At 41.9% G+C, this 22,918-nt stretch overlaps 1 protein-coding gene across 4 annotated transcripts in view; it reads right to left on the minus strand.

The window, feature by feature from the left end:
• Positions 1-22,918, minus strand: part of LOC110523998 (adhesion G-protein coupled receptor D2) — a 162,202-nt gene that overhangs the window by 12,450 nt on the left and 126,834 nt on the right. Inside the window, exon 25 of one of the 4 annotated variants that reach the window (XM_021603246.2) lies at positions 18,032-18,604. The exons of 2 other annotated variants lie outside the window; for them this stretch is intronic. In XM_021603246.2, the coding sequence (XP_021458921.2) occupies positions 18,548-18,604 (57 nt within the window). In that variant the 3' untranslated portion in view covers positions 18,032-18,547. Of the gene's footprint in view, positions 1-18,031; positions 18,608-22,918 lie in introns of those variants that run through there. One more of the 4 variants, XM_021603245.2, reaches the window with a different exon arrangement.

A 22,918-nucleotide genomic window follows, 5' to 3' on the forward strand; every position in this document is an offset into this window, starting at 1 on the left:
ATTTAAAGGCAATGCTACCAAATACTAATTGAGTGTATGAAAACTTCTGACCCACTGGGAATGTGATGAAATAAATAAAAGCTGAAATAAATCATTCTCTCTACTATTATTCTGACATTTCACATTCTTAAAATAAAGTGGTGATCCTAAATGACCTAAGACAGGGAATTTTTACTAGGATTGAATGTCAGGAATGGTGAAAAACTGAGTTTAAATGTATTTGGCTAAGGTGTATGTAAACTTCCGACTTCAACTGTAGATATCAACGAATAGCGGGAGACAATGCCATCGCACATGACGCATTCTCAGTGTGCAATTTTTTTTTAAATAGTATGTGAATTTTCAGCTCATTTCGGTTCGTCATCTAGTAGAATTCGATGCACACTTTTCCACAATGCATTGAAAGAGGTGGGCTGAGAGTAATATGCCCTTAGTTCTCTTCAAGATGCCAAACAACAAAACTAGGCTACTTAATTGGGAAGATGCCAAATAGCGAAGCTGCTGTGGTGGTGTTCAAATATAGGCTAACTAGTTTTTGTTCTCCTTAAAATGAATATTGTATAGATTTTTTATTTTTTAAAGTGGATTTCTGTTTTCTCATTGAAAAGCGTTTCTTGTTCGTTTGGCATTTGTCAGTTTTTAAACTAAATACTAAATACCATCTTTCTATTTCTGAATGTCTGCACCAGGGACTGTGGGATGTATGTGGCTACTCTATTGATGTCAAGTTAATCAGGCATCTTGGACATGTGTATTGTTAGTTTTTTAGGCTAGGTTACAAATGTAATTATTTCATTTATGGATCAAACCTTAGCAGTCATTCTGACCTTGTTCCCAATTATCAGGGCTTTAGTTTATTATGTTGCTGTACAGCGGGCCAGAATTTGTGAAGCACCCGACCGTCAACATTTTTCCTGCGCAATAGTTCTTTGATTTTTGAACATCTGAAACGTTTTTATGTGTGCACTAGGCACAAAAAAATGAAGGTTTGTCTGTACCTCTCTCTGTCCACATAAACACACACTCATGTTTGGGCCCACACATACGCACGCACGTGGTGACACGCACGCACGCATACACATGCACACACCTGCAGGCTGTCATTAGTGCTCCCTGCTTTCTCTCCATCTTTTCTTACTGTGTTAATATTATGAAATCCTGAGTGCCAGTTCATGATTGAGCGAGAGCAGCAAAGTCTCAGGTGATTGGCTGCTATAGACAGACATGCCTCTGAATCTTCCTGTATTATTCAGAGGGAGTATCACAATCATAGCTAACAGAAGGGAAGAATGAAACCTTCCATTCATAGAGTAAAAAAGCTCCATAACACATCAAGTGCTTCCTCTACATTACCAATATCAGAATTTTCCCTCAGTCTAACCCAAGAAGCCAAGTAACACAGTGGCTGATATAAATGTCCATTTGAATTGGTAAAGTCATAAATAATAAATATAGCAGGGGAACATCTTCTCTGAGGTTGGGAGTGGCGAGCTACTTTCTACGCACGCACACGCTCCAACCCAGCAGTGCTGTACTGTGCGGAAACACAAGCTTTTAAATGAAACATTCACAGCAGTCACCTCTTTTAGGGAAATCAGCAGGAATAAAACAAACAACCTTTTACAGTACAATAGCTTATGCATGCAATTGAGACATTTTGGTGTTTCGCTGACAATCCCAGCCTCGTCTGGTACAATATGGTAAACCAGAAAATAAACATTATGTGAGTTTCCTTCAATGTCTTTGTTTTGGGACAGAGGGCGTCAACGTGTGTACTTGTGATGATTACATGTATGCAAGACGTGCTGACCTTAAGGTTAGGTCAGAAGGGACTGGAAGACACTATCTCTCTCTCCTGACCCACACATAAACAGGAAAATGCCCACGGGAAGGAAGTCATATTTTTGACGGCTGGGTGTTTGGGTGGACGGCAACAATGTATAGACCAATGCTACGAAGAGAGAGCTGTGTTTGTCAATGTGTGTGAGTTGACAACTTGCTCGGTTGTACTCAAATACGCTTTCATGACATTTATTAATAAATGGAGTTTCCATTGAGAAAAACAATGTGCAAGAAAATGTCTGATATGATAAACACTTACAATATACTACAAAGGTGAATGGTCGGTTGTCATGATGTCAGGCATTGTGTCTGGCACTTGATCTTCCGTTTCTCTAGCTTTGTTTGAAATGGCAACGTTGTTCCTGCTCAAGTCACCGTTAAGGACTTGCCTTTTCCTCAGATAAAGATCAAAGGCAGGTCAGTGAGCACAAGACGTTGAAAGACGTCTCAGGAGGGCGACGCTTTTTACATACACTCAATTAGTATGTGGTAACATTGCCTTTAAATTGTTTAACTTGGGTTTTTACTGTTCCATCAGACCAGAGGACATTTCTTCAAGAAGTACGATCTTTGTCCCCATGTGCAGTTGCAAACTGTGGTCTGGCTTTTTTATGGTTTTGGAGCAGTGGCTTCTTCCTTGCTGAGCGGCCTTTCAGTTTATGTTGATATAAGACGCGTTTTACTGTGGATATTGTCACGGTTATTCAAAGGAGAGGACCAAGGTGCAGCGTAGTGAGCATACATTTTCATTAATTTAATCAAAATGACACCAAACAAAACACTAAACACTACAAAAACAAACCGTGAAGCTCAAAAGCAAAGTGCTCAAACAGAGTCAACTTCCCACAAACACAGGTGGGAAAAAGGGTACCTAAGTATGGTTCCCAATCAGAGACAACGATAGACAGCTGTCCCTGATTGAGAACCATACCCGGCCAAACACAAAGAAAGAGAAAAACATAGAACACAAAACATAGAATACCCACTCCAACTCACGCCCTGACCAAACCAAAATAGAGACATAAAAAGGATCTCTAAGGCATGACAGTACCCCCCCCAAAGGTGCGGACTCCGGCCGCAAAAGCTAAACCTATAGGGGAGGGTCTGGGTGGGCATCTATCCGCGGTGACGGCTCTGGTGCGGGACGTGGACGCCGCTCCACCTCAGGCTTGGCCCACTTGGGGCCTCCACTTGGCGCCTCTAGAGCGGGGACCCTCGCCACCGACCCAGGACGGGGGACCCTCGCAGCGGGCCCCGGGCTGGAGGGCGGCTCTGGGAGCTCCAGGCTGAAGGGCGACTCTGGGAGCCCCCCGGACTGGAGGGCGACTCTGGGAGCTCCAGGCTGGAGGGCTAATCTGTCAGCCCCCCGGACTGGAGGGCGACTCTGGCAGCTCCGGACTGGAGGGCGACTCTGGCAGCCCCGGAAGGGAGGGCGACTCTGGCAGCTCCGAACTGGAGGGCGACTCTGGCAGCTCCGGACTGGAAGGCGACTCTGGCAGCTCCGGACTGGAGGGCGACTCTGGCAGCCCCGGAAGGGAGGGCGACTCTGGCAGCTCCGGACTGGAGGGCGACTCTGGCAGCTCCGGACTGGAGGGCGACTCTGGCAGCTCCGGACTGGAGGGCGACTCTGGCAGCCCCGGAAGGGAGGGCGACTCTGGCAGCTCCGGACTGGAGGGCGACTCTGGCAGCTCCGGACTGGAGGGCGTCTCTGGCAGCTCCGGACTGGAGGGCGACTCTGGCAGCTCCGGACTGGAGGGCGACTCTGGCAGCTCCGGACTGGAGGGCGACTCTGGCAGCCCCGGAAGGGAGGGCGACTCTGGCAGCTCCGAACTGGAGGGCGACTCTGGCAGCTCCGGACTGGAGGGCGACTCTGGCAGCTCCGGACTGGAGGGCGACTCTGGCAGCCCCGGAAGGGAGGGCGACTCTGGCAGCTCCGGACTGGAGGGCGACTCTGGCAGCTCCGGACTGGAGGGCGACTCTGGCAGCTCCGGACTGGAGGGCGACTCTGGCAGCTCCGGACTGGAGGGCGACTCTGGCAGCTCCGGACTGGAGCTGTTAACAAGAAATTTGTGGAGTGGTTGAAAAACGAGTTAATGACTCCAACCCAATTGTATATAATTAATATGAATTCGGAGGGCAGAAATGATTAAATATTAAAGCATTAGACCTCTCACTAAAGACGTCAGTCATACAAAAATGATACTTAAACCCAAACTGTTTCTTTAGCAGATTAGTAAAAATGTCTCATCTCCTGTTCAAGAATGGCCTTCCCTTTAATCAGATTACAACCTCTCCCTTTGGTTATTTGAAAATTAAATAATCCCCAAAATATTGCTGTTTTTTAAACAAGCCATTGAAAGTTGGTTGCAATTTCAGTTTAATCCACTAGAAAAAAACATAACAAATAATACAACAAATTTTGTGGTTAAACTCAAATATACTAATTGATTAAAAAAAACATACACTACTGTTCAAAATTTTGGGGTCACTTAGAAATGTCCTTGCTTTTTAAAGAAAAGCACATGTTTTGTCCATTAAAATAACATCAAATTGATCAGAAATACAGTGTAGACATTGTTCATGTTGTAAATTACTATTGCAGATTTTTTATGGAATATGTACATAGGCGTACATAGGCCCATTATCAGCAACCATCAACCATCACTTCTGTGTTCCAATGGCACGTAGCAAATCCAACTTTATAATTTTAAAAGGATAATTGGTCATTAGAAAACCCTTTTGCAATTATGTTAGCACAGCTGAAAACTGTTGTCCTGATTAAGGAAGCAATACAGCTGGCCTTCTTTAGACTAGTTGAGTATCTGGAACATCCACATTTGTAGGTTCGATTACAGGCTCAAAATGGCCAGAAACAAATAACTTTCTTCTGAAACTCGGCAGTCTATTCTTGTTCTGAGAAATGAAAGCTATACCATGCGAGAAATTGCCAAGAAACTGAAGATCTCGTACAACGCTGTGCACTATTCCCTTTACAGAACAGCGCAAACTGAATCTAACCAGAATAGAAAGAGGAGTGGGAGGCCCCGGTGCACAACTGAGCAAGAGGACAAGTACATTAGAGTGTCTAGTTTGAGAAACAGACGCCTCACAAGTACTCAACTGGCAGCTTCATTAAATAGTACCCGCAAAACACCAGTCTCAACGTCAACAGTGAAGAGGCGATTCCGAAATGATGGCCTTCTAGGCAGAGTTCCTCTGTCCAGTGTCTGTGGTATTTTGCCCATTTTAGGCTTATATTTTTATTTGCCAGTCTGAGATATGGCTTTTTCTTTGCTACTCTGCCTAGAAGGCCAGTAACTTGGATTAGCTAACACAACGTGCCATTGGAACACAGGAGTGATGGTTGCTGATATTTTTTTCAAAAACAAGGACATTTCTAAGTGACCCCAATCTTTTGAACGGTAGTGTATATATTTAAATGTTTTAAAAAAAGTATAATCTTTGTAAATTATATCATAAATAGGACCAGTGGAGTTATGTCAGACATCCAGCTAACAAAAATATATGGAAATGCCTGCTCTACCCAGAATTACAACAAACTAATTGCAGCATTACCGCAAAAATGGAAGAGACAAGTGGAAGCGGGGAAAGCAAAGAACTTGTCTGCCATTAAAGACCAAAATTGGATGAAGAAAATTGTGACAAAGCCAAAACAAGTGTGTTGAATTTTTTGCAAATGTATAGCATTTTTTAAACATAAATATCTTGTTTACATTTCGAGAAACATGTCTTTGCTTTGTCATTATGGGGTATTGTGTGTAGATTGATGAGGAATTTATTTTATTTAAAAATAAGCCTGTCTGAATACTTTCTGAATTCACTGTATTTTCCTTCTTTATTACCCTACCACCCCTCCACTAAATGGAGTAAACTTATAGACAACAATACTTAGGTTTGCACTTCCAGCTTATACATACTACATACATTTCACGGGAATTATATTTTGCATGATCTTGTTTTTAGTCCCAGCCTTCAGCTCCCCTTAACCCCTCCCATCTATCTCTGAAGACCATCCAGTTTTGATTTCTAGCTGCCGTATATTTTTCTACTATGCTGTGATGTTTCAAAAAAGTTCTGATGCTTTCTATTCTCATAGTTTCTACAAATTGTAAATTAAAGATACACACGTTTGCTATGGTATTATTATATTATTGATCGATTGACTATGACTTTTCAAAACAACCAGAGTTAGCTCTAAGCAATTATTGCAATTGTTCAGCCATTCCTGAACTTGCGACCGAAAACAAGCTACCAAAACAAGATCTAATGATTCTTACTCTTCGCAGCAAAATCTGCAGAGCTGGGATATGGGGGATACCCCATATATATAACATTCTATTGGTTGCAAGAATTTTGTATAATAATTTAAATTGAAAAACTTTGAAGATTTGAATCTGATGTTGTTTTGTATATCAGTTCATAAACCATGTGACATGGAATTGGTGTGGAAAATCTCAACTATTTTGCGACCTTCTCTGCAGATCCTCTCAAGCTCTGTCAGGTGGATGGGGAGCGTCACAGCTATTTTTAGGTCTCTCCAGAGATGTCAGATCGTGTTCAAGTCCGGGCTCTGGCTGGGCCACTCAAGGACATTCAGAGACTTGTTCCGAAGCCACTCCTGCATTGTCTTGGCTGTGTGTTTAGTGTTGTTGTCCTGTTGGAAAGTGAACCTTCGCCCCAATCTGAGGTCTTGAGAAATCTGGAGCAGGTTTTCATCAAGGAAATCTCTGTACTTTTGCTCCGTTTGTCTTACAAATCAAATTGTATAGGTCACATACACATACTTAACAGATGTTATTGCGGGTGTAGCAAAATGCTTGTGTTCCTAGCTCCAACAGTGCAGTAGTATCTAACAAAGTCCTCAGTCCTGACTAGAATCCCAGTCCCTGCCGCTGAAAAACATCCCCACAGCAGGATGCTTCCTCCACCATGCTTCACCATAGGTGGGGATGTTTTTTCTTCACATATCTTTTAAAACATTTTGCTGAACCTCAACTTCTTCTAAATACTCTCCTGCAACCCGCCTCACCCAACGTAGCTATTTTTCCTAAAGTATTTATATTTACTTCGGATCTGGAACCCCTCAACTGAAGCTAGCCAACTAACTACCAGCTATTCAGTCAGCAAAACATTGCTAGCGGTCTTCAGCTAACCGGTCATCAGCTAACCTTTAGCTCGGAAAGCTCTCGCCAGTTCGAACAACGCGACTCTAACCAGAGCATAACGGACCTATTTTTTTATTTTTATTTTTCATCCCCGGATTCCCACCGCACACGGAAGATTTTGAGCTGGTTCCTCACAACTAGCTATCTAGCTAACCGCAACCCCGGATGATTACTCCTGGCTAGTGTTTCCACCGACTTAGCTTGAAGCTAGCCCGGCCAGAGCTCCTGGGCTACAATATCCGGACCCACGACCTCGATGTCACTGCATGAAGAGGAATAAACAGACTCACCCCATCGCGACGTCCCCCAAAGGCTAACTCACTAGCCTTTGCTATCTCCTTGCTTGCAAATTCGGCCTGCTAACTGCTAGCTTGTTTAGCCCGGTCCGCTAACTGCTACCGTGTTTAGCACCGGCCTACTAACTGTTAGCTTGTTAGCACAGGCCTGCTAACCGTCTGAATCGCCGCGTCCCAAACACTCACTGAACCCATATTTACTTTCTATCCCTTTTCGATTTTTAATTTGTTTATACCTTCCGGTAACCTGCCTCACCCAATGTGATACGGAACCGCTATTATTTTTAAATTTTTAGAACACACTCAAGAACCTCCAGAAGCTAACCAGCTAACTGGCTACAAGCTATTTAGTCATTGTTAGTTTTCTAACCTGGATAACACTCGCCAGTCCAGCTTCCCTGCCCCATCCACTGCTGCCCCCTGGACACTGATCACTTGGCTACATAGCTGATGCATGCTGGACTGTCCATTAATCACGGTAATCCATTCTGCTTGTTTATGTTTTATCTGTCGGCCCCAGCCGCACTCAGGCTCTGTGTGTAGTTAATCCGACCCCCCCTCTGCCTAGTCAATCGCCATTCTACCTGCTGTTGTTGTGCTAGCTGATTAGCTGTTGTCTCACCTACTGTTTTAGCTAGCTCTCCCAATTCAACACCTGTGATTACTGTATGCCTCGCTGTATGTCTCTCTCAAATGTCAATATGCCTTGTATACTGTTGTGCAGGTTAGTTATCATTGTTTTAGTTTACAATGGAGCCCCTAGTTCCACTCTTTATACTCCTGATACCTCCTTTGTCCCACCCCCCACACATGCGGTGACCTCACCCATTACAACCAGCATGTCCAGAGATACAACCTCTCTCATCATCACCCAGTGCCTGGGCTTACCTCCGCTGTACCCGCACCCCACCATACCCCTGTTTGCGCATTATGCCCTGAATATATTCTACCATGCCCAGAAACCTGCTCCTCTTATTCTCTGTCCCCAACGCCCTAGGCGACCAGTTTTGATAGCCTTCAGCCGCACCCTCATACTACTCCTTCTCTGTTCCGCGGGTGATGTGGAGGTAAACCCAGGCCCTGCATGTCCCCAGGCACCCTCATTTGTTGACTTCTGTGATCGAAAAAGCCTTGGTTTCATGCATGTCAACATCAGAAGCCTCCTCCCTAAGTTTGTCTTACTCACTGCTCTAGCACACTCTGCTAACCCTGATGTCCTTGCCGTGTCTGAATCCTGGCTCAGGAAGGCCACCAAAAATTCTGAGATTTCCATACCCAACTATAACATCTTCCGTCAAGATAGAACTGCCAAAGGGGGAGGAGTTGCAGTCTACTGCAAAGATAGCCTGCAAAGTAATGTCATACTTTCCAGGTCCATACCCAAACAGTTCGAACTACTAATTTTGAAAATTACTCTCTCCAGAAATAAGTCTCTCACTGTTGCCGCCTGCTACCGACCCCCCTCAGCTCCCAGCTGTGCCCTGGACACCATTTGTGAATTGATTGCCCCCCATCTAGCTTCAGAGTTTGTTCTGTTAGGTGACCTAAACTGGGATATGCTTAACACCCTACAGTCCTACAATCTAAGCTAGATGCCCTCAATCTCACTCAAATCATCAAGGAACCCACCAGGTACAACCCTAACTCTGTAAACAAGGGCACCCTCATAGACGTCATCCTGACCAACTGGCCCTCCAAATACACCTCCGCTGTCTTCAACCAGGATCTCAGCGATCACTGCCTCATTGCCTGTATCCGCTACGGAGCCGCAGTCAAACGACCACCCCTCATCACTGTCAAACGCTCCCTAAAACACTTCTGTGCGCAGGCCTTTCTAATCGACCTGGCCCGGGTATCCTGGAAGGACATTGACCTCATCCCGTCAGTTGAGGATGCCTGGTCTTTCTTTAAAAGTAACTTCCTCACCATTTTAGATAAGCATGCTCCGTTCAAAAAATGCAGAACTAAGAACAGATATAGCCCCTGGTTCACTCCAGACCTGACTGCCCTCGACCAGCACAAAAACATCCTGTGGCGGACTGCAATAACATTGAATAGTCCCCGCGATATGCAACTGTTCAGGGAAGTCAGGAACCAATACACACAGTCAGTCAGGAAAGCTAAAGCCAACTTCTTCAGGCAGAAGTTTGCATCCTGTAGCTCCAACTCCAAAAAGTTCTGGGACACTGTGAAGTCCATGGAGAACAAGAGCACCTCCTCCCAGCTGCCCACTGCACTGAGGCTAGGTAACACGGTCACCACCGATAAATCCATGATTATCGAAAACTTCAACAAGCATTTCTCAACGGCTGGCCATGCCTTCCGCCTGGCTACTCCAACCTCGGCCAAAAGCCCCCCCCCCCCCGCAGCTACTCGCCCAAGCCTCTCCAGGTTCTCCTTTACCCAAATCCAGATAGCAGATGTTCTGAAAGAGCTGCAAAACCTGGACCCGTACAAATCAGCTGGGCTTGACAATCTGGACCCTCTATTCCTGAAACTATCCGCCGCCATTGTCGCAACCCCTATTACCAGCCTGTTCAACCTCTCTTTCATATCGTCTGAGATCCCGAAGGATTGGAAAGCTGCCGCAGTCATCCCCCTCTTCAAAGGGGGCAACACCCTGGACCCAAACTGTTACAGACCTATATCCATCCTGCCCTGCCTATCTAAGGTCTTCGAAAGCCAAGTCAACAAACAGGTCACTGACCATCTCGAATCCCACCGTACCTTCTCCGCTGTGCAATCTGGTTTCCGAGCCGGTCACGGGTGTACCTCAGCCACGCTCAAGGTACTAAACGATATCATAACCGCCATCGATAAAAGACAGTACTGTGCAGCCGTCTTCATAGACCTTGCCAAGGCTTTCGACTCTGTCAATCACCGTATTCTTATCGGCAGACTCAGTAGCCTCGGTTTTTCGGATGACTGCCTTGCCTGGTTCACCAATTACTTTGCAGACAGAGTTCAGTGTGTCAAATCTGAGGGCATGCTGTCCGGTCCTCTGGCAGTCTCTATGGGGGTGCCACAGGGTTCAATTCTCGGGCCGACTCTTTTCTCTGTATATATCAATGATGTTTCTCATGCTGCGGGCGATTCCCTGATCCACCTCTGAGAGATACACTCTCAAAAGGCACTGAATTGGTGGAACGGCCTCCCTGTCAAATAAATTTAACAAAATAAATTAAATGAATACACTTAATATGTAATACAAATCTTCTTATGAGAGAAATATAAGGCATATTATCGAACTCAAATTATGTTTTGAAACTGCCTCACAACCTTGACGGTAGTAAAGATAGATAGTCTTTCTACCACCCAAACAATTACTAAGATAAATAAAGCTGACTTTTCACCCTATTTTGGTCGGGTCTCTTATTGGTGCTAAGAATACACTCATTATCCCTCTCCTTACAACTGTAACTGAGGTGGTTCAGTGAACCAGGCTCGCATGATGAGAGACCTTGTCTGAGACCTGAGAGACCTGAAAGAGCAACCCCAGCTAACACCATAAATTGGTTTAACACAATGTTTAGTGAACCTGTAGTACAGTTACTTTGGAGTATGCAAGCTAACGCAACGGGGAACATATATTATTGACTAACTGTAGCTCTTTTGATACTTCACAAAGAGTGAAACAGACTCAATTATTATGGTGGGAGATTATAATACAGATTTAAATACCTCAATGGACCGTAAAGGAGATCACACTACAAACTATCACCCTCATGCACTTAAAACTTCTTATGGCTGAAATCCCGCTAACGGGATCGATATGACAACAGCCAGTGAAAGTGAGGGCGCCAAATTCAAACAACAGAAATCTCATAATTAAAATTCCTCAAACATACAAGTATTTTATACCATTTTAAAGATACACTTCTTGTTAATTCCACCAGTGTCCGATTTCAAATAGGCTTTACGGCGAAAGCACCACAAACGATTATGTTAGGTGAGTGCTTATTCACAGAAAGACACAGCCATTTTTCCAGACAAAGAGAGGAGTCACAAAAAGCAGAAATAGAGATAAATGTCACTAACCTTTGATGATCTTCATCAGATGACACTTATAGGACTTCATGTTACACAATACATGTATGTTTTGTTCGATAAAGTTCATATTTATATAAAACAATCTCAGTGTACATTGGCGCGTTATGTTCAGTAGTTCCAAAACATCCGGTGATTTTGCAGAGAGCCACTTGAATTTACAGAAATACTCATCATAAATGTTGATGAAAATACAAGTGTTATACATGGAACTTTAGATAAACTTCTCCTTAATGCAACCGCTGTGTCAGATTTAAAAAACGCTTTACCGAAAAAGCAAACCATGCTATAATCTGAGTATGGCGCTCAGAGACCAAAACAAGCCAAACAGATATCCGCCATGTTGTGTAGTCAACAGAAGTCAGAAATAGCATTATAAATATTCACATACGTTTGATGATCTTCATCAGAATGCACTCCCAGGAATCCCAGTTCCACAATAAATGTTTGATTTGTTCGATAAAGTTCATTATTTATGTCCAAATACCTCCTTTTGGTAGCGCGTTTGGTAAACAAATCCAGCAGAAAGTACAGACGAAAAGTCAAAAAAGTTATATTACAGGTCGTAGAAACATGTCAAACGAAGTATAGAATCAATCTTTAGGATGTTTTTAACATAAATCTTCAATAACGTTCCAACCCGGAGAATTCCTTTGTCTGTAGAAATGCAATGGAACAGAGTTAACTATCACGTGAGTGCGCGAGACTGAGCTCGTGGCTCTCTGGCAGACCTCTGACTCATTCCCCTCTCATTCGCCCCCACTTCACAGTAGAAGCCTCAAACAAGGTTCTAAAGACTGTTGACATCTAGTGGCAGCCTTAGGATATGACCAATATCCCACTGTATCTTCGATAGGCGTTGAAAACCTACAAACCTCAGATTTCCCACTTCCTGGTTGGATTTTTTCTCAGGTTTTTGCCTTGAGTTCTGTTATACTCACAGACATCATTCAAACAGTTTTAGAAACGTCAGAGTGTTTTCTATCCAAATCTACTGATAATATGCATATCTTAGCTTCTGGGACTGAGTAGCAGGCAGTTTACTCTGGGCACCTTATTCATCCAAGCTACTCAATACTGCCCCCAGCCATAAGAAGTTAAGGAAATTACGAATATTATGGATATAATGGAACTATTGGATGTACGGAGGTTTATATATCCTGACCTAGTGAGATATACATGACGGAGGCTCACTCGAGCTAGTCATCTTGACTACTTTCTTATGTTGTTTACGCTGGTACCAAAAGTTTAAAGAGTGTTGATAGGGGACAGAATGTGGTCGGACCATCAAATAATTGGTTTACACATTACAGAATTTCCACAAGGACTAGGATATTGGACATTGAATCTCAAAGCCTACTGGATAACAACTTGTTCTAACCAAGACAGAAGAATGTACAACTTTTTCCTACATAACATAGGTACAGCAAATCCCCTTATTGTATGGGACACTTTTAAATGTGCCTTTAGAGGACATACAATTCAATATTAATCTTTAAAACAAAAACAATTTAGGTCAAAAAGAGTTCATCCTAAAAAAGGAAATAGAGGAACTAACAGTACAGACAGATAGCAATAAAAACTAACAGAAACGGAGGAACTTATTCAAGAAAGAAAGAAAGAAATAAATAAAGATCAAGTGTAATATATTATAAAAATAAAGCGAACTGGATGGAATAAGGGAAAAAAATTAACCAAATATTGTTTTATCTTCAACATAGAAATGCTACCAAAAATAATTTACAGAAACTTGTTAGAAATTACGGTCATTCATGATTCACCAAACGATATTATGAAAGGAGAGGCTAAGTACCTTGACCATTTGTTTTCATTTCAGTCTCATTCATTTCCACTAACAGAGGTTAATTGTAAGGATTTTTTTCTATTAATAGTGTAAAATTAACAGCTAAATACTAATGTGAAGGCCTAAATGCAGAGGAGGAACTTCTAAATGCAATTAATGCCTTCAAGTCTGGGAGAACTCCAGGGATGGATGGCATACCAGTTGAGGTTCATCAAATATTTTTCGATGTTTGTCAAAGTTCCGTTAATAACATGTTTTAACGACTTCAATAAAAATGGTAAACTATCAGATACTGAGCAAGAAGGTCTGATTTCACTATTACTGAAACAGGACCAAGATGGTAAATATAAAGATCCATATAAAGATCCAGTCCACCTAAAAAACTGGAGACTCCTTACACTTCAGTGTAGTGATGCCAAAATTCTAACAAAATGCATAGCGCATAGAATTAAAAAGGTATTGTTGGATATTATTCATCCTAATCAGACAGTTATTTTATTATTATATTTTGACATGGATGATACATTGGAGATAATAATACAATAGAAGATTATGAAAAATCTGTGAAACTAGGCCTGGTATTCATAGCTGACTTTAAAAACGCCTTTGATAAAGTACGACTGGAATTTATATACAAATGCGTGGACTATTTTAATTTTGGAGAATCTCTTATACAATGAGTTAAAAGTTATGTATAGTAAATAATGTCTACTTCTCAGAAAGTATTAAATTGTCACCAGGAGTAAAACAAGGTTGTCCACTGTCGGCATATGCATTTATTATGACCATGTTAGCTATTAAAATCAGATCCAAAAATAATATCAAGGGGCTAGAAATCCAGGGCTTAAAAACAAAGGTGTCATTGTACGCTGACTATTGTTTTCTTATAATCCACTATTTGGATCCCTGCACAGCTTCATAGAGGATCTAGATCATTATCCTAACCTCTCTGGATTAAAACCAATTTATGTGTGCACCATATTTTTTTATCGGATAAAAAACTTAAAAACTTAAAAACTTTAAAAAAAATAATAAACTGGTTCTCTAGCAGAATAGTAAGAATGCCATGTTCAAGAATGGTATTTTTCCTATCATTCAGATTACCTCTGACTTTCAGTTATTTGAAAATGAAACAATCTCCAAAATATCTATTTTTTAAAAAGCAATAGAAAGCTGATTTTAATTTGAGTTTAATCCACAAGAAAAGCCTAAACAAATATTATGGTTCAACTCAAATATAGTAATTGATTAAAAAAATACTTTAATTATTATTATTTTTTTTAAACAGTATAATCTTTGTAAATGATATCATAAATAGGACTGATGGAGTTTTGTCAAACATGCAACTGATTGCAGCATTACCCCAAAAATGGAGGAAAGGTAAGGAACTTGTCTGTTGGCCCTGCATTAAAGACCAAAATTGGATAAAGAAAATTGTGATACCTACAAAAAGTATACTAGTTTAATTTAAGGACGAAAAAATGTACAGCTGAGCCACACAGGTCGCAAAATAGTTGGGAGGATATTTTTGATGTACCGATTCCATGTCACATGGTTTATGAACGGATATACAAAACGACATCAATAGCAAACATGTTGATGTAGAAACTATGTAGAAACTATGAGAATAGAAATATATAACTTTTTTGAAACATCACAGCATAGTAGAAAAATATACGGCAGCTAGAAATCAAAACTGGATGGTCTTCAGAGATAGATGGGAGGGGTTAAGGGGAGCTGAAGGCTGGGACTAAAAACAAGATCATGCAAAATATAATTCCCGTGAAATGTATGTAGTATGTATAAGGTCGAAGTGCAAGCCTAAGTATTGTTGTCTAATAGTTTACTCCAATTAGGGGAGGGGTGGTAGGGTAATAAAGAAGGAAAATACAGTGAATTCAGAAAGTATTCAGAAAGGCTTATTTTTAAATAAAATAAATTCCTCATCAATATACAGTGCCTTGCGAAAGTATTAGGCCCCCTTGAACTTTGCGACCTTTTGCCACATTTCAGGCTTCAAACATAAAGATATAAAACTGTATTTTTTTGTGAAGAATCAACAACAAGTGGGACACAATCATGAAGTGGAACGACATTTATTGGATATTTCAAACTTTTTTAACAAATCAAAAACTGAAAAATTGGGCGTGCAAAATTATTCAGCCCCTTTACTTTCAGTGCAGCAAATTCTCTCCAGAAGTTCAGTGAGGATTTCTGAATGATCCAATGTTGACCTAAATGACTAATGCTGATAAATACAATCCACCTGTGTGTAATCAAGTCTCCGTATAAATGCACCTGCACTGTGATAGTCTCAGAGGTCCGTTAAAAGCGCAGAGAGCATCATGAAGAACAAGGAACACACCAGGCAGGTCCGAGATACTGTTGTGAAGAAGTTTAAAGCCGGATTTGGATACAAAAAGATTTCCCAAGCTTTAAACATCCCAAGGAGCACTGTGCAAGCGATAATATTGAAATGGAAGGAGTATCAGAACACTGCAAATCTACCAAGATCTGGCCGTCCCTCTAAACTTTCAGCTCATACAAGGAGAAGACTGATCAGAGATGCAGCCAAGAGGCCCATGATCAGTCTGGATGAACTGCAGAGATCTACAGCTGAGGTGGGAGACTCTGTCCATAGGACAACAATCAGTCGTATATTGCACAAATCTGGCCTTTATGGAAGAGTGGCAAGAAGAAAGCCATTTCTTAAAGATATCCATAAAAAGTGTTGTTTAAAGTTTGCCACAAGCCACCTGGGAGACACACCAAACATGTGGAAGAAGGTGCTCTGGTCAGATGAAACCAAAATTGAACTTTTTGGCAACAATGCAAAACGTTATGTTTGGCGTAAAAGCAACACAGCTGAACACACCATCCCCACTGTCAAACATGGTGGTGGCAGCATCATGGTTTGGGCCTGATTTTCTTCAGCAGGGACAGGGAAGATGGTTAAAATTGATGGGAAGATGGATGGAGCCAAATACAGGACCATTCTGGAAGAAAACCTGATGGAGTCTGCAAATAACCTGAGACTGGGACGGAGATTTGTCTTCCAACAAGACAATAATCCAAAACATAAAGCAAAATCTACAATGGAATGGTTCAAAAATAAACATATCCAGGTGTTAGAATGGCCAAGTCAAAGTCCAGACCTGAATCCAATCGAGAATCTGTGGAAAGAACTGAAAACTGCTGTTCACAAATGCTCTCCATCTAACCTCACTGAGCTCGAGCTGTTTTGCAAGGAGGAATGGGAAAAAATGTTAGTCTCTCGATGTGCAAAACTGATAGAGACATACCCCAAGCGACTTACAGCTGTAATCGCAGCAAAAGGTGGCGCTACAAAGTATTAACTTAAGGGGGCTGAATAATTTTGCACGCCCAATTTTTCAGTTTTTGATTTGTTAAAAAAGTTTGAAATATCCAATAAATGTCGTTCCACTTCATGATTGTGTCCCACTTGTTGTTGATTCTTCACAAAAAAATACAGTTTTATATCTTTATGTTTGAAGCCTGAAATGTGGCAAAAGGTCGCAAAGTTCAAGGGGGCCGAATACTTTCGCAAGGCACTGTACACAATACCCCATAATGACAAAGCAAAAACATGTTTTTCAAAATGTAAATAAGGTATAATCTCCAAAAACCTGTTTCGCTGTCATTATTGGTTATTATGTGTAGATTGAGGAGGGGAAAAAATATTTGATCAATTTTAGAATAAGGCTGTAACGCAACAAAATGTGGAAAAAGTCCAGGCGTCTGAATACTTTCCGAAAGCAGTGTATATGGAAAAATATATATATTTAACATTCTATATATATATTTACAAAAAAATACATGGAGAATTTGAAATGATGCAGACAATAACACTGATAGGAGCCACAATCTATTTGCAATATTGAAGCTGATCTACCCCCCCAAAAAAGAAAGAGTAAGACAGCACTCACACAACGATCGATCCCCAGCCCAGCAAGAGGATGCTCGGCGGTAAACCTGCTTAAGGGGTCAGTCGCAGGGCCCTAAAGGAAGTGATTTAATGTCCAAAAAGATGTCAGCTTGTTTTTCTTTTCGGTCTTTCCTGTTGTGTTCTGATATCCACTTCCTCTCAAGCAGGGGTGGACACGAGTGTCATCCTCTGTCCCCCCCCCCCCCGCCCGGAAATGTCACCTCAGTGGACATATCACTAGTGTGTGTTAGTGTGTACGAGAGAGACGGGGGGGAGGGATGTTGTTGTTGTCTGTGTATGTGCCAGAGAGAGAGAGAGGAGAGGGGCTGTAAGGGTATGTGTATGTGTGTGAGAAAGAGAGAACTGTTTGTGTCAGAAAGAGAGAGAGTGCTACAGTACCTTCAGAAACTATTCACACCCCTTTACTTTTCCACATTTTGTTGTGTTACAAAGTGGGATTAAAATGGATTTAATTTACATTTTTTATATTGTTTGTACTTTGTAAGGTAATATATCTTGATTAGATAAGTATTCAATACCCTGAGTCAACATGTTAGAATCACCCTTGGCAGTGATTACAGCTGTGAGTCTTTCTGGGTAAATCTAAGAACTTTGCACACCTGGATTGTTCAATATTTTCACATGATTATTTTAAAAACTCTTCAAGCTCTGTCAAGTTAGTTGTTAAAAAATATTATGCTAAACACTATTATTGCATACAAGAAGAGTACATGCAATTTATTATGTGACTGGTTAAGCAAATTTTCACTCCTCAATTTATTTAGGCTTGCCATGACAAAGTTGAATTCTTACCAACTGAAGATATTTCAGCTTTTCATTGTTTATTAATTTGTACATAAATAAAATAAAAACATAATTCCAATTTGACATGATGGGGTATTGTGTGTAGGCCAATGACAAAAAACAATCTCAATTTAATCCATTTTAAATTCAGGCTGTAACACAACAACATCTTGAAAAAGTCAATAGGTGTGAATACTTTCTGAAGGCACTGTGACCCTCTCTACCTTGTGGACACTAAGTGATAATTGTTGTGGTGACCCCGGGATGATCCTTTCCTGTCTGTCATACTATCTGCCTGACCAACACCCATTCACTGAAGCCTTACTCACTAGAGTGCCACACCCAAATCCAAAAAGCAAACACTGCTCATTCACAGAAAAGGTAGAGGTAACTCTTTCAGCTTTTTAATTTGCAATAAAACATCTGAATCCAACTGTAGTGACGCAATAAAACATCTAAAAAAAATCTCCATTCCTATTAGGCAACTGCAAGAAAACGGGACGTAGGTCTCTCAATTATAAGTGTTTGTGTCTGTGCGAGCGAGCGTGCGTGCGTGCGTATATGTATACGATATGTACTTGAGTGTGTGTGTGTGCATAAGTATCACTGAGCCCCAGGTTTCTCAGATGTTGGATGACATGACCGTCTCGCACCGTAATGCTCTTCCACTCTTCCTCTCCTGCTGAGGGATATGTAGGACAGAGAGAGAGAGAGAGAGAGAGACACACACACACACACACACACACAGAGGAAATAACATCAGCGGCGGTGTCTAATGCGGATATGAGGCGTGGTGATGGCACATTAACTGCAGGACCCCTGACAGCAGCACACATCGCCAGAACAAAAGACACGACACTTTTAATTCAATGACAATTGTTGGAGTTAAACAATGGCCCCGGCTACAGAGGTTTAATTAAGGGTGAGAAAGATGAGTCTGTCTGCACTTCACCTCAACGGCTTTCTGTTTTTGGTTGTTGTCCCTACGGCTAAATATTTTGGTATCGAAAATAACCTTATAGTGGCGTATCTACAATAGACAGGGCCTGACAGAGACCAGACAATGGTTGGAATGTTCCAGCCATGCCCACCTATCAAAATAAAACTAAACTACAGTTAGTTCATTTAGCTAGTTTGTTAGCTACAATTTGCTAATTTAGCTACAATTTGTTAGTTCATTTAGCTACAGCAAACACACAAACACACACAGCCTGAACTCTTCTTTGAAGATGGGCGTAGATGTGTGTGGAGTGTGTGTGTGTGTACATGCATGGGTCTGTCAGTTGGCAGAGTGGGAGTTACAGTAGGGAGCACGAGCCCTGTACCAGAGCCAGTGTGGCACTAAAGACGTGAAAAGACGGTTTTAATTGCTGTTGAAACCCTGAGGTCACAGGGGTGCGTTTGAGTCTTAAATATGGCTGCATGTGAAAAATGGCTACCTTCACACTCAGCGGTGAGTTATCTGGTGATAGGCAATTGTACGTTCTTTCCCCCGGCTCTTAGAGGGCTCTTAATGAGGTTGGATTATGGCACGTGTGACCTCTGAGACGGCAGCGCCGACTGCACTAACGGCAGCCTGCAGGTGTGTGAGGTAAAACAGGAACTAGGGCCCTGCCTCTGCTGCGGAGTCACCAGCCTTAGAGAACAGAGGGAGAGAGTGTGTGTGCTCCAACAGCCCCCCTCCAGTTGACAGGCTGACACCAGTCACCCCCTGCCAGGATGTGTCACAGCACCCGGGCTAAAGCAGGAAGCTCAAGCACTCCCCTAGTGATTGACAAGCTGCCCTCGTGACTGACAAGTGGGGGGCCAGGGAGGCCCTGTGGGACCCGGCCCCTGGCTGTGTCTGAATGGAGGGGCCACCTGGGCTGCCAAGGGGGTCCCTATCGCGTGTGATGCCTCACAGAAAGGCCGCTGCTCAGTGTCGGACCACTTGTCCAATTAACAGACAGGCAGGGGGAGGTACGTCAGCGTACAGGTTTGATAGGGACAACGATATCAGTGAGAGTAGAGATATTTACGCAAACACACATACAACTGTGCACAGAAGCTGGACAAAAAGAAGAGCCACCGTAGAGAAAAATAAAAGTAATGTTGGCTCACTGCAGATACGAGTCCATGTACTATAGTTCAAATTAAAAACGGTAGCTTACAGGTTCTTAAAAAAGGTCTACACAGTGCCTTCAGAAAGTATTCACCCCCTTGACTTTTTCCACATTTTGTTGTGTTACAAAGTGGGATTAAAATCAATTTGATTTACATTTTTGTCAACGATCTACACAAAATACATTGTAATGTCAAACGGGAAGAAAAATGTGAACATTTGTAAAATCATTTATGAAAAATTAAATATTAATATATCTTGATTTGATAAGTATTCAACACTGGGACAATACATGTTAGTATCAATCAAAATGATTTATAAGCCCTTTTACCATCAAAAAAAGTGCTTATAGAGAATCCCAGTCTAAAACCCCAAACAACAAGCAATGCAGATGTAGAAACACCTTTGGCATCATTTACAGCTGTAAGTCATTGTAGGTTAGTCTCTAAGAGCATTCCACACCTGGATTGTACAACATTTGCCCATTATTCTTTTCAAAATTCTTCAAGCTCTGTCAAATTGGTTGCTGACCATTTTCAGGTCTTGCCACAGATTTTCAAGCAGATTTAAGTCAAAACTATAACTCTACCACTCAGGAACATTCACTGTCTTCTTGGTAAGCAACTCCAGTGTAGATTGTAGATTTGGTCTTGTGTTTCAGGTTATTGTCCTGCCAAAAGGTCAATTCATCTCACAGTGTCTGGTGGAAAGCAGACTGGAAAAGCTAGGATTTTGCCTGTGCTTAGCTCCATTACATTTATGTTTATCCTGAAAAACTACCCAGTCCTTAACGATTACAAGCATACCCATAACATGATGCAGCCACCACTAATTGAAAATATGGAGAGTGGTAATCAGTAATACGTTGTATTGGATTTGCCCCAACCATAACACTGAATTGCTTTGCCATATTTTTTGCACTATTACTTTAGTGCCTTGCAAACAGGATTATGTTTTGGAATATTTGTGTGGAATATTTTTGTTCTTTACAGGCTTCTTTCTTTTCACTCTGTCAATTACATTAGTATTGTGGAGTAACTACGTAACTACGATGTTGTTGATCCATCCTCAGTTTTCTTCTGTTTTACAGTCACCATTGGACTCATGGTGAAATCCCTGAGCGGTTACCTCCCTCTCCAGAAACTGAGTTAGGAAGGACTCCTGTATCTTTGTAGTGACTCTGTGTATTGATACACCATCCAAAGTGTTTATTTAATCCATTTTAAATTAAGGCTGAAAAACAACAAATGAGGAAAAAGTCAAGTGGGTGTGAATACTTTCTGAATACAATTTACATAAAACATTTGTCAGTTAGCAGACAGACACTTTTATCCAGAGAGACTTACAGTTAGGCTAATGTGTTAGATTATATTGACAAATCAATCATATTTATTTTATTAGACTTTTTTGGGGAATGGGTGTACTGATTCTAGGAGGAATGCCATATCTTGTAGCCTTAAACAACTTGTAGTTAACAATCATGTTTAAGGCTAATATATACATACACTATATATACAAAAGTATATGAAAACCCCTTCAAATTAGTGGATTTGGCTATTTCAGCCACACCCGTTGCTGACAGGTGTATCAAATCGAGCACACAGCCATGCAATCTCCATAGACAAACATCAGCAGTAGAATGGCCTTACTGAAGAGCTCAGTGACATTCAAAGTGGTACCGTCATAGGATGCCACCTTTCCAACAAGTCAGTTCGTCAATTTCTGCCCTGCTAGAGTTGCCACGGTCAACTGTAAGTGCTGTTATTGTGAAGTGGAAACGTCTAGGAGCAACAACGGCTCAGCCGCGAAGTGGTAGGCCACGCAAGCTCACAGAACGGGACCGCTGAGTGCTGTAGCGTATAAAAATAATCTGTCATCGGTTGCAAGACTCACTACCGAGTTCCAAACTGCCTATGGAAGCAACGTCAGCACAATAACTGTTCGTCTGGAGCTTCATGAAATGGGTTTCCATGGCCGAGTAGCCACACACAAGCTTAAGATCACCATGCGCAATGCCATGCGTTAGCTGGAGTGGTGTAAATCTTGCCACCATTGGACTCTGGAGCAGTGGAAACGCATTCTCTGGAGTTATGAGTCACGCTTCACCATCTGGCAGTCCGACAGACGAATCTGGGTTTGGCGGATGCTAGCAGAACGCTACCTGCCCAAATGCAGAGTGCCAAATGTGAAGTTTGGTGGAGGAGGAATAACGGCCTGGTGCTGTTTTTCATGGTTTAGGCTAGGCCTCTTAGTTCCAGTGAAGGGAAATTTTAACGCTACAACATACAATGACATTCTAGACAATTCTGTGCTTCCGACTTTGTGGCAACAGTTTGGGGAATGCCCTTTCCTGTTTCAGCAGTGCCCTGCGCACAAAGCATGGTCCATACAGAAATGGTTTGTCGAGATGGGTGTGGAAGAACTTGACTGGCCTGCACAGAGCCCTGACCTCAACCCCATCGAACACCTTTGAGATGAATTGGTACGCAGACTGCGAAACAGGCCTAATCACCCAACATCAGTGCCCGACCTCACTAATGCTCGTGGCTCAATAGAAGCAAGTCCCTGCAGCAATGTACCAACATCTATTTGAAAGCCTTTCCAGAAGAGTGGAGGCTGTTATAGCAGCAAAGGGGTTATCAACTCCATATTAATGTCCATGATTTTGGAATGAGATGTTCGACAAGCAGATGTCCACATACTTTTGGTCATGTAGTGTACATAATCATATTTATTTATTATGTTTGTCTTTTTGAAGACACCTCATACTGTCCCAAAACGGTTGGGGGGGAAGTCACATGACATAATACAGCATTACTGCATGACATTGCACGAGCGTACATCGGGAAGATTGTAATCACGTGACGTGTGGAAGAAGGACGCACCAAAAAT

Source organism: Oncorhynchus mykiss, chromosome 5 (genome assembly GCF_013265735.2).
Source record: "Oncorhynchus mykiss isolate Arlee chromosome 5, USDA_OmykA_1.1, whole genome shotgun sequence".
NCBI lineage: Eukaryota > Metazoa > Chordata > Actinopteri > Salmoniformes > Salmonidae > Oncorhynchus > Oncorhynchus mykiss.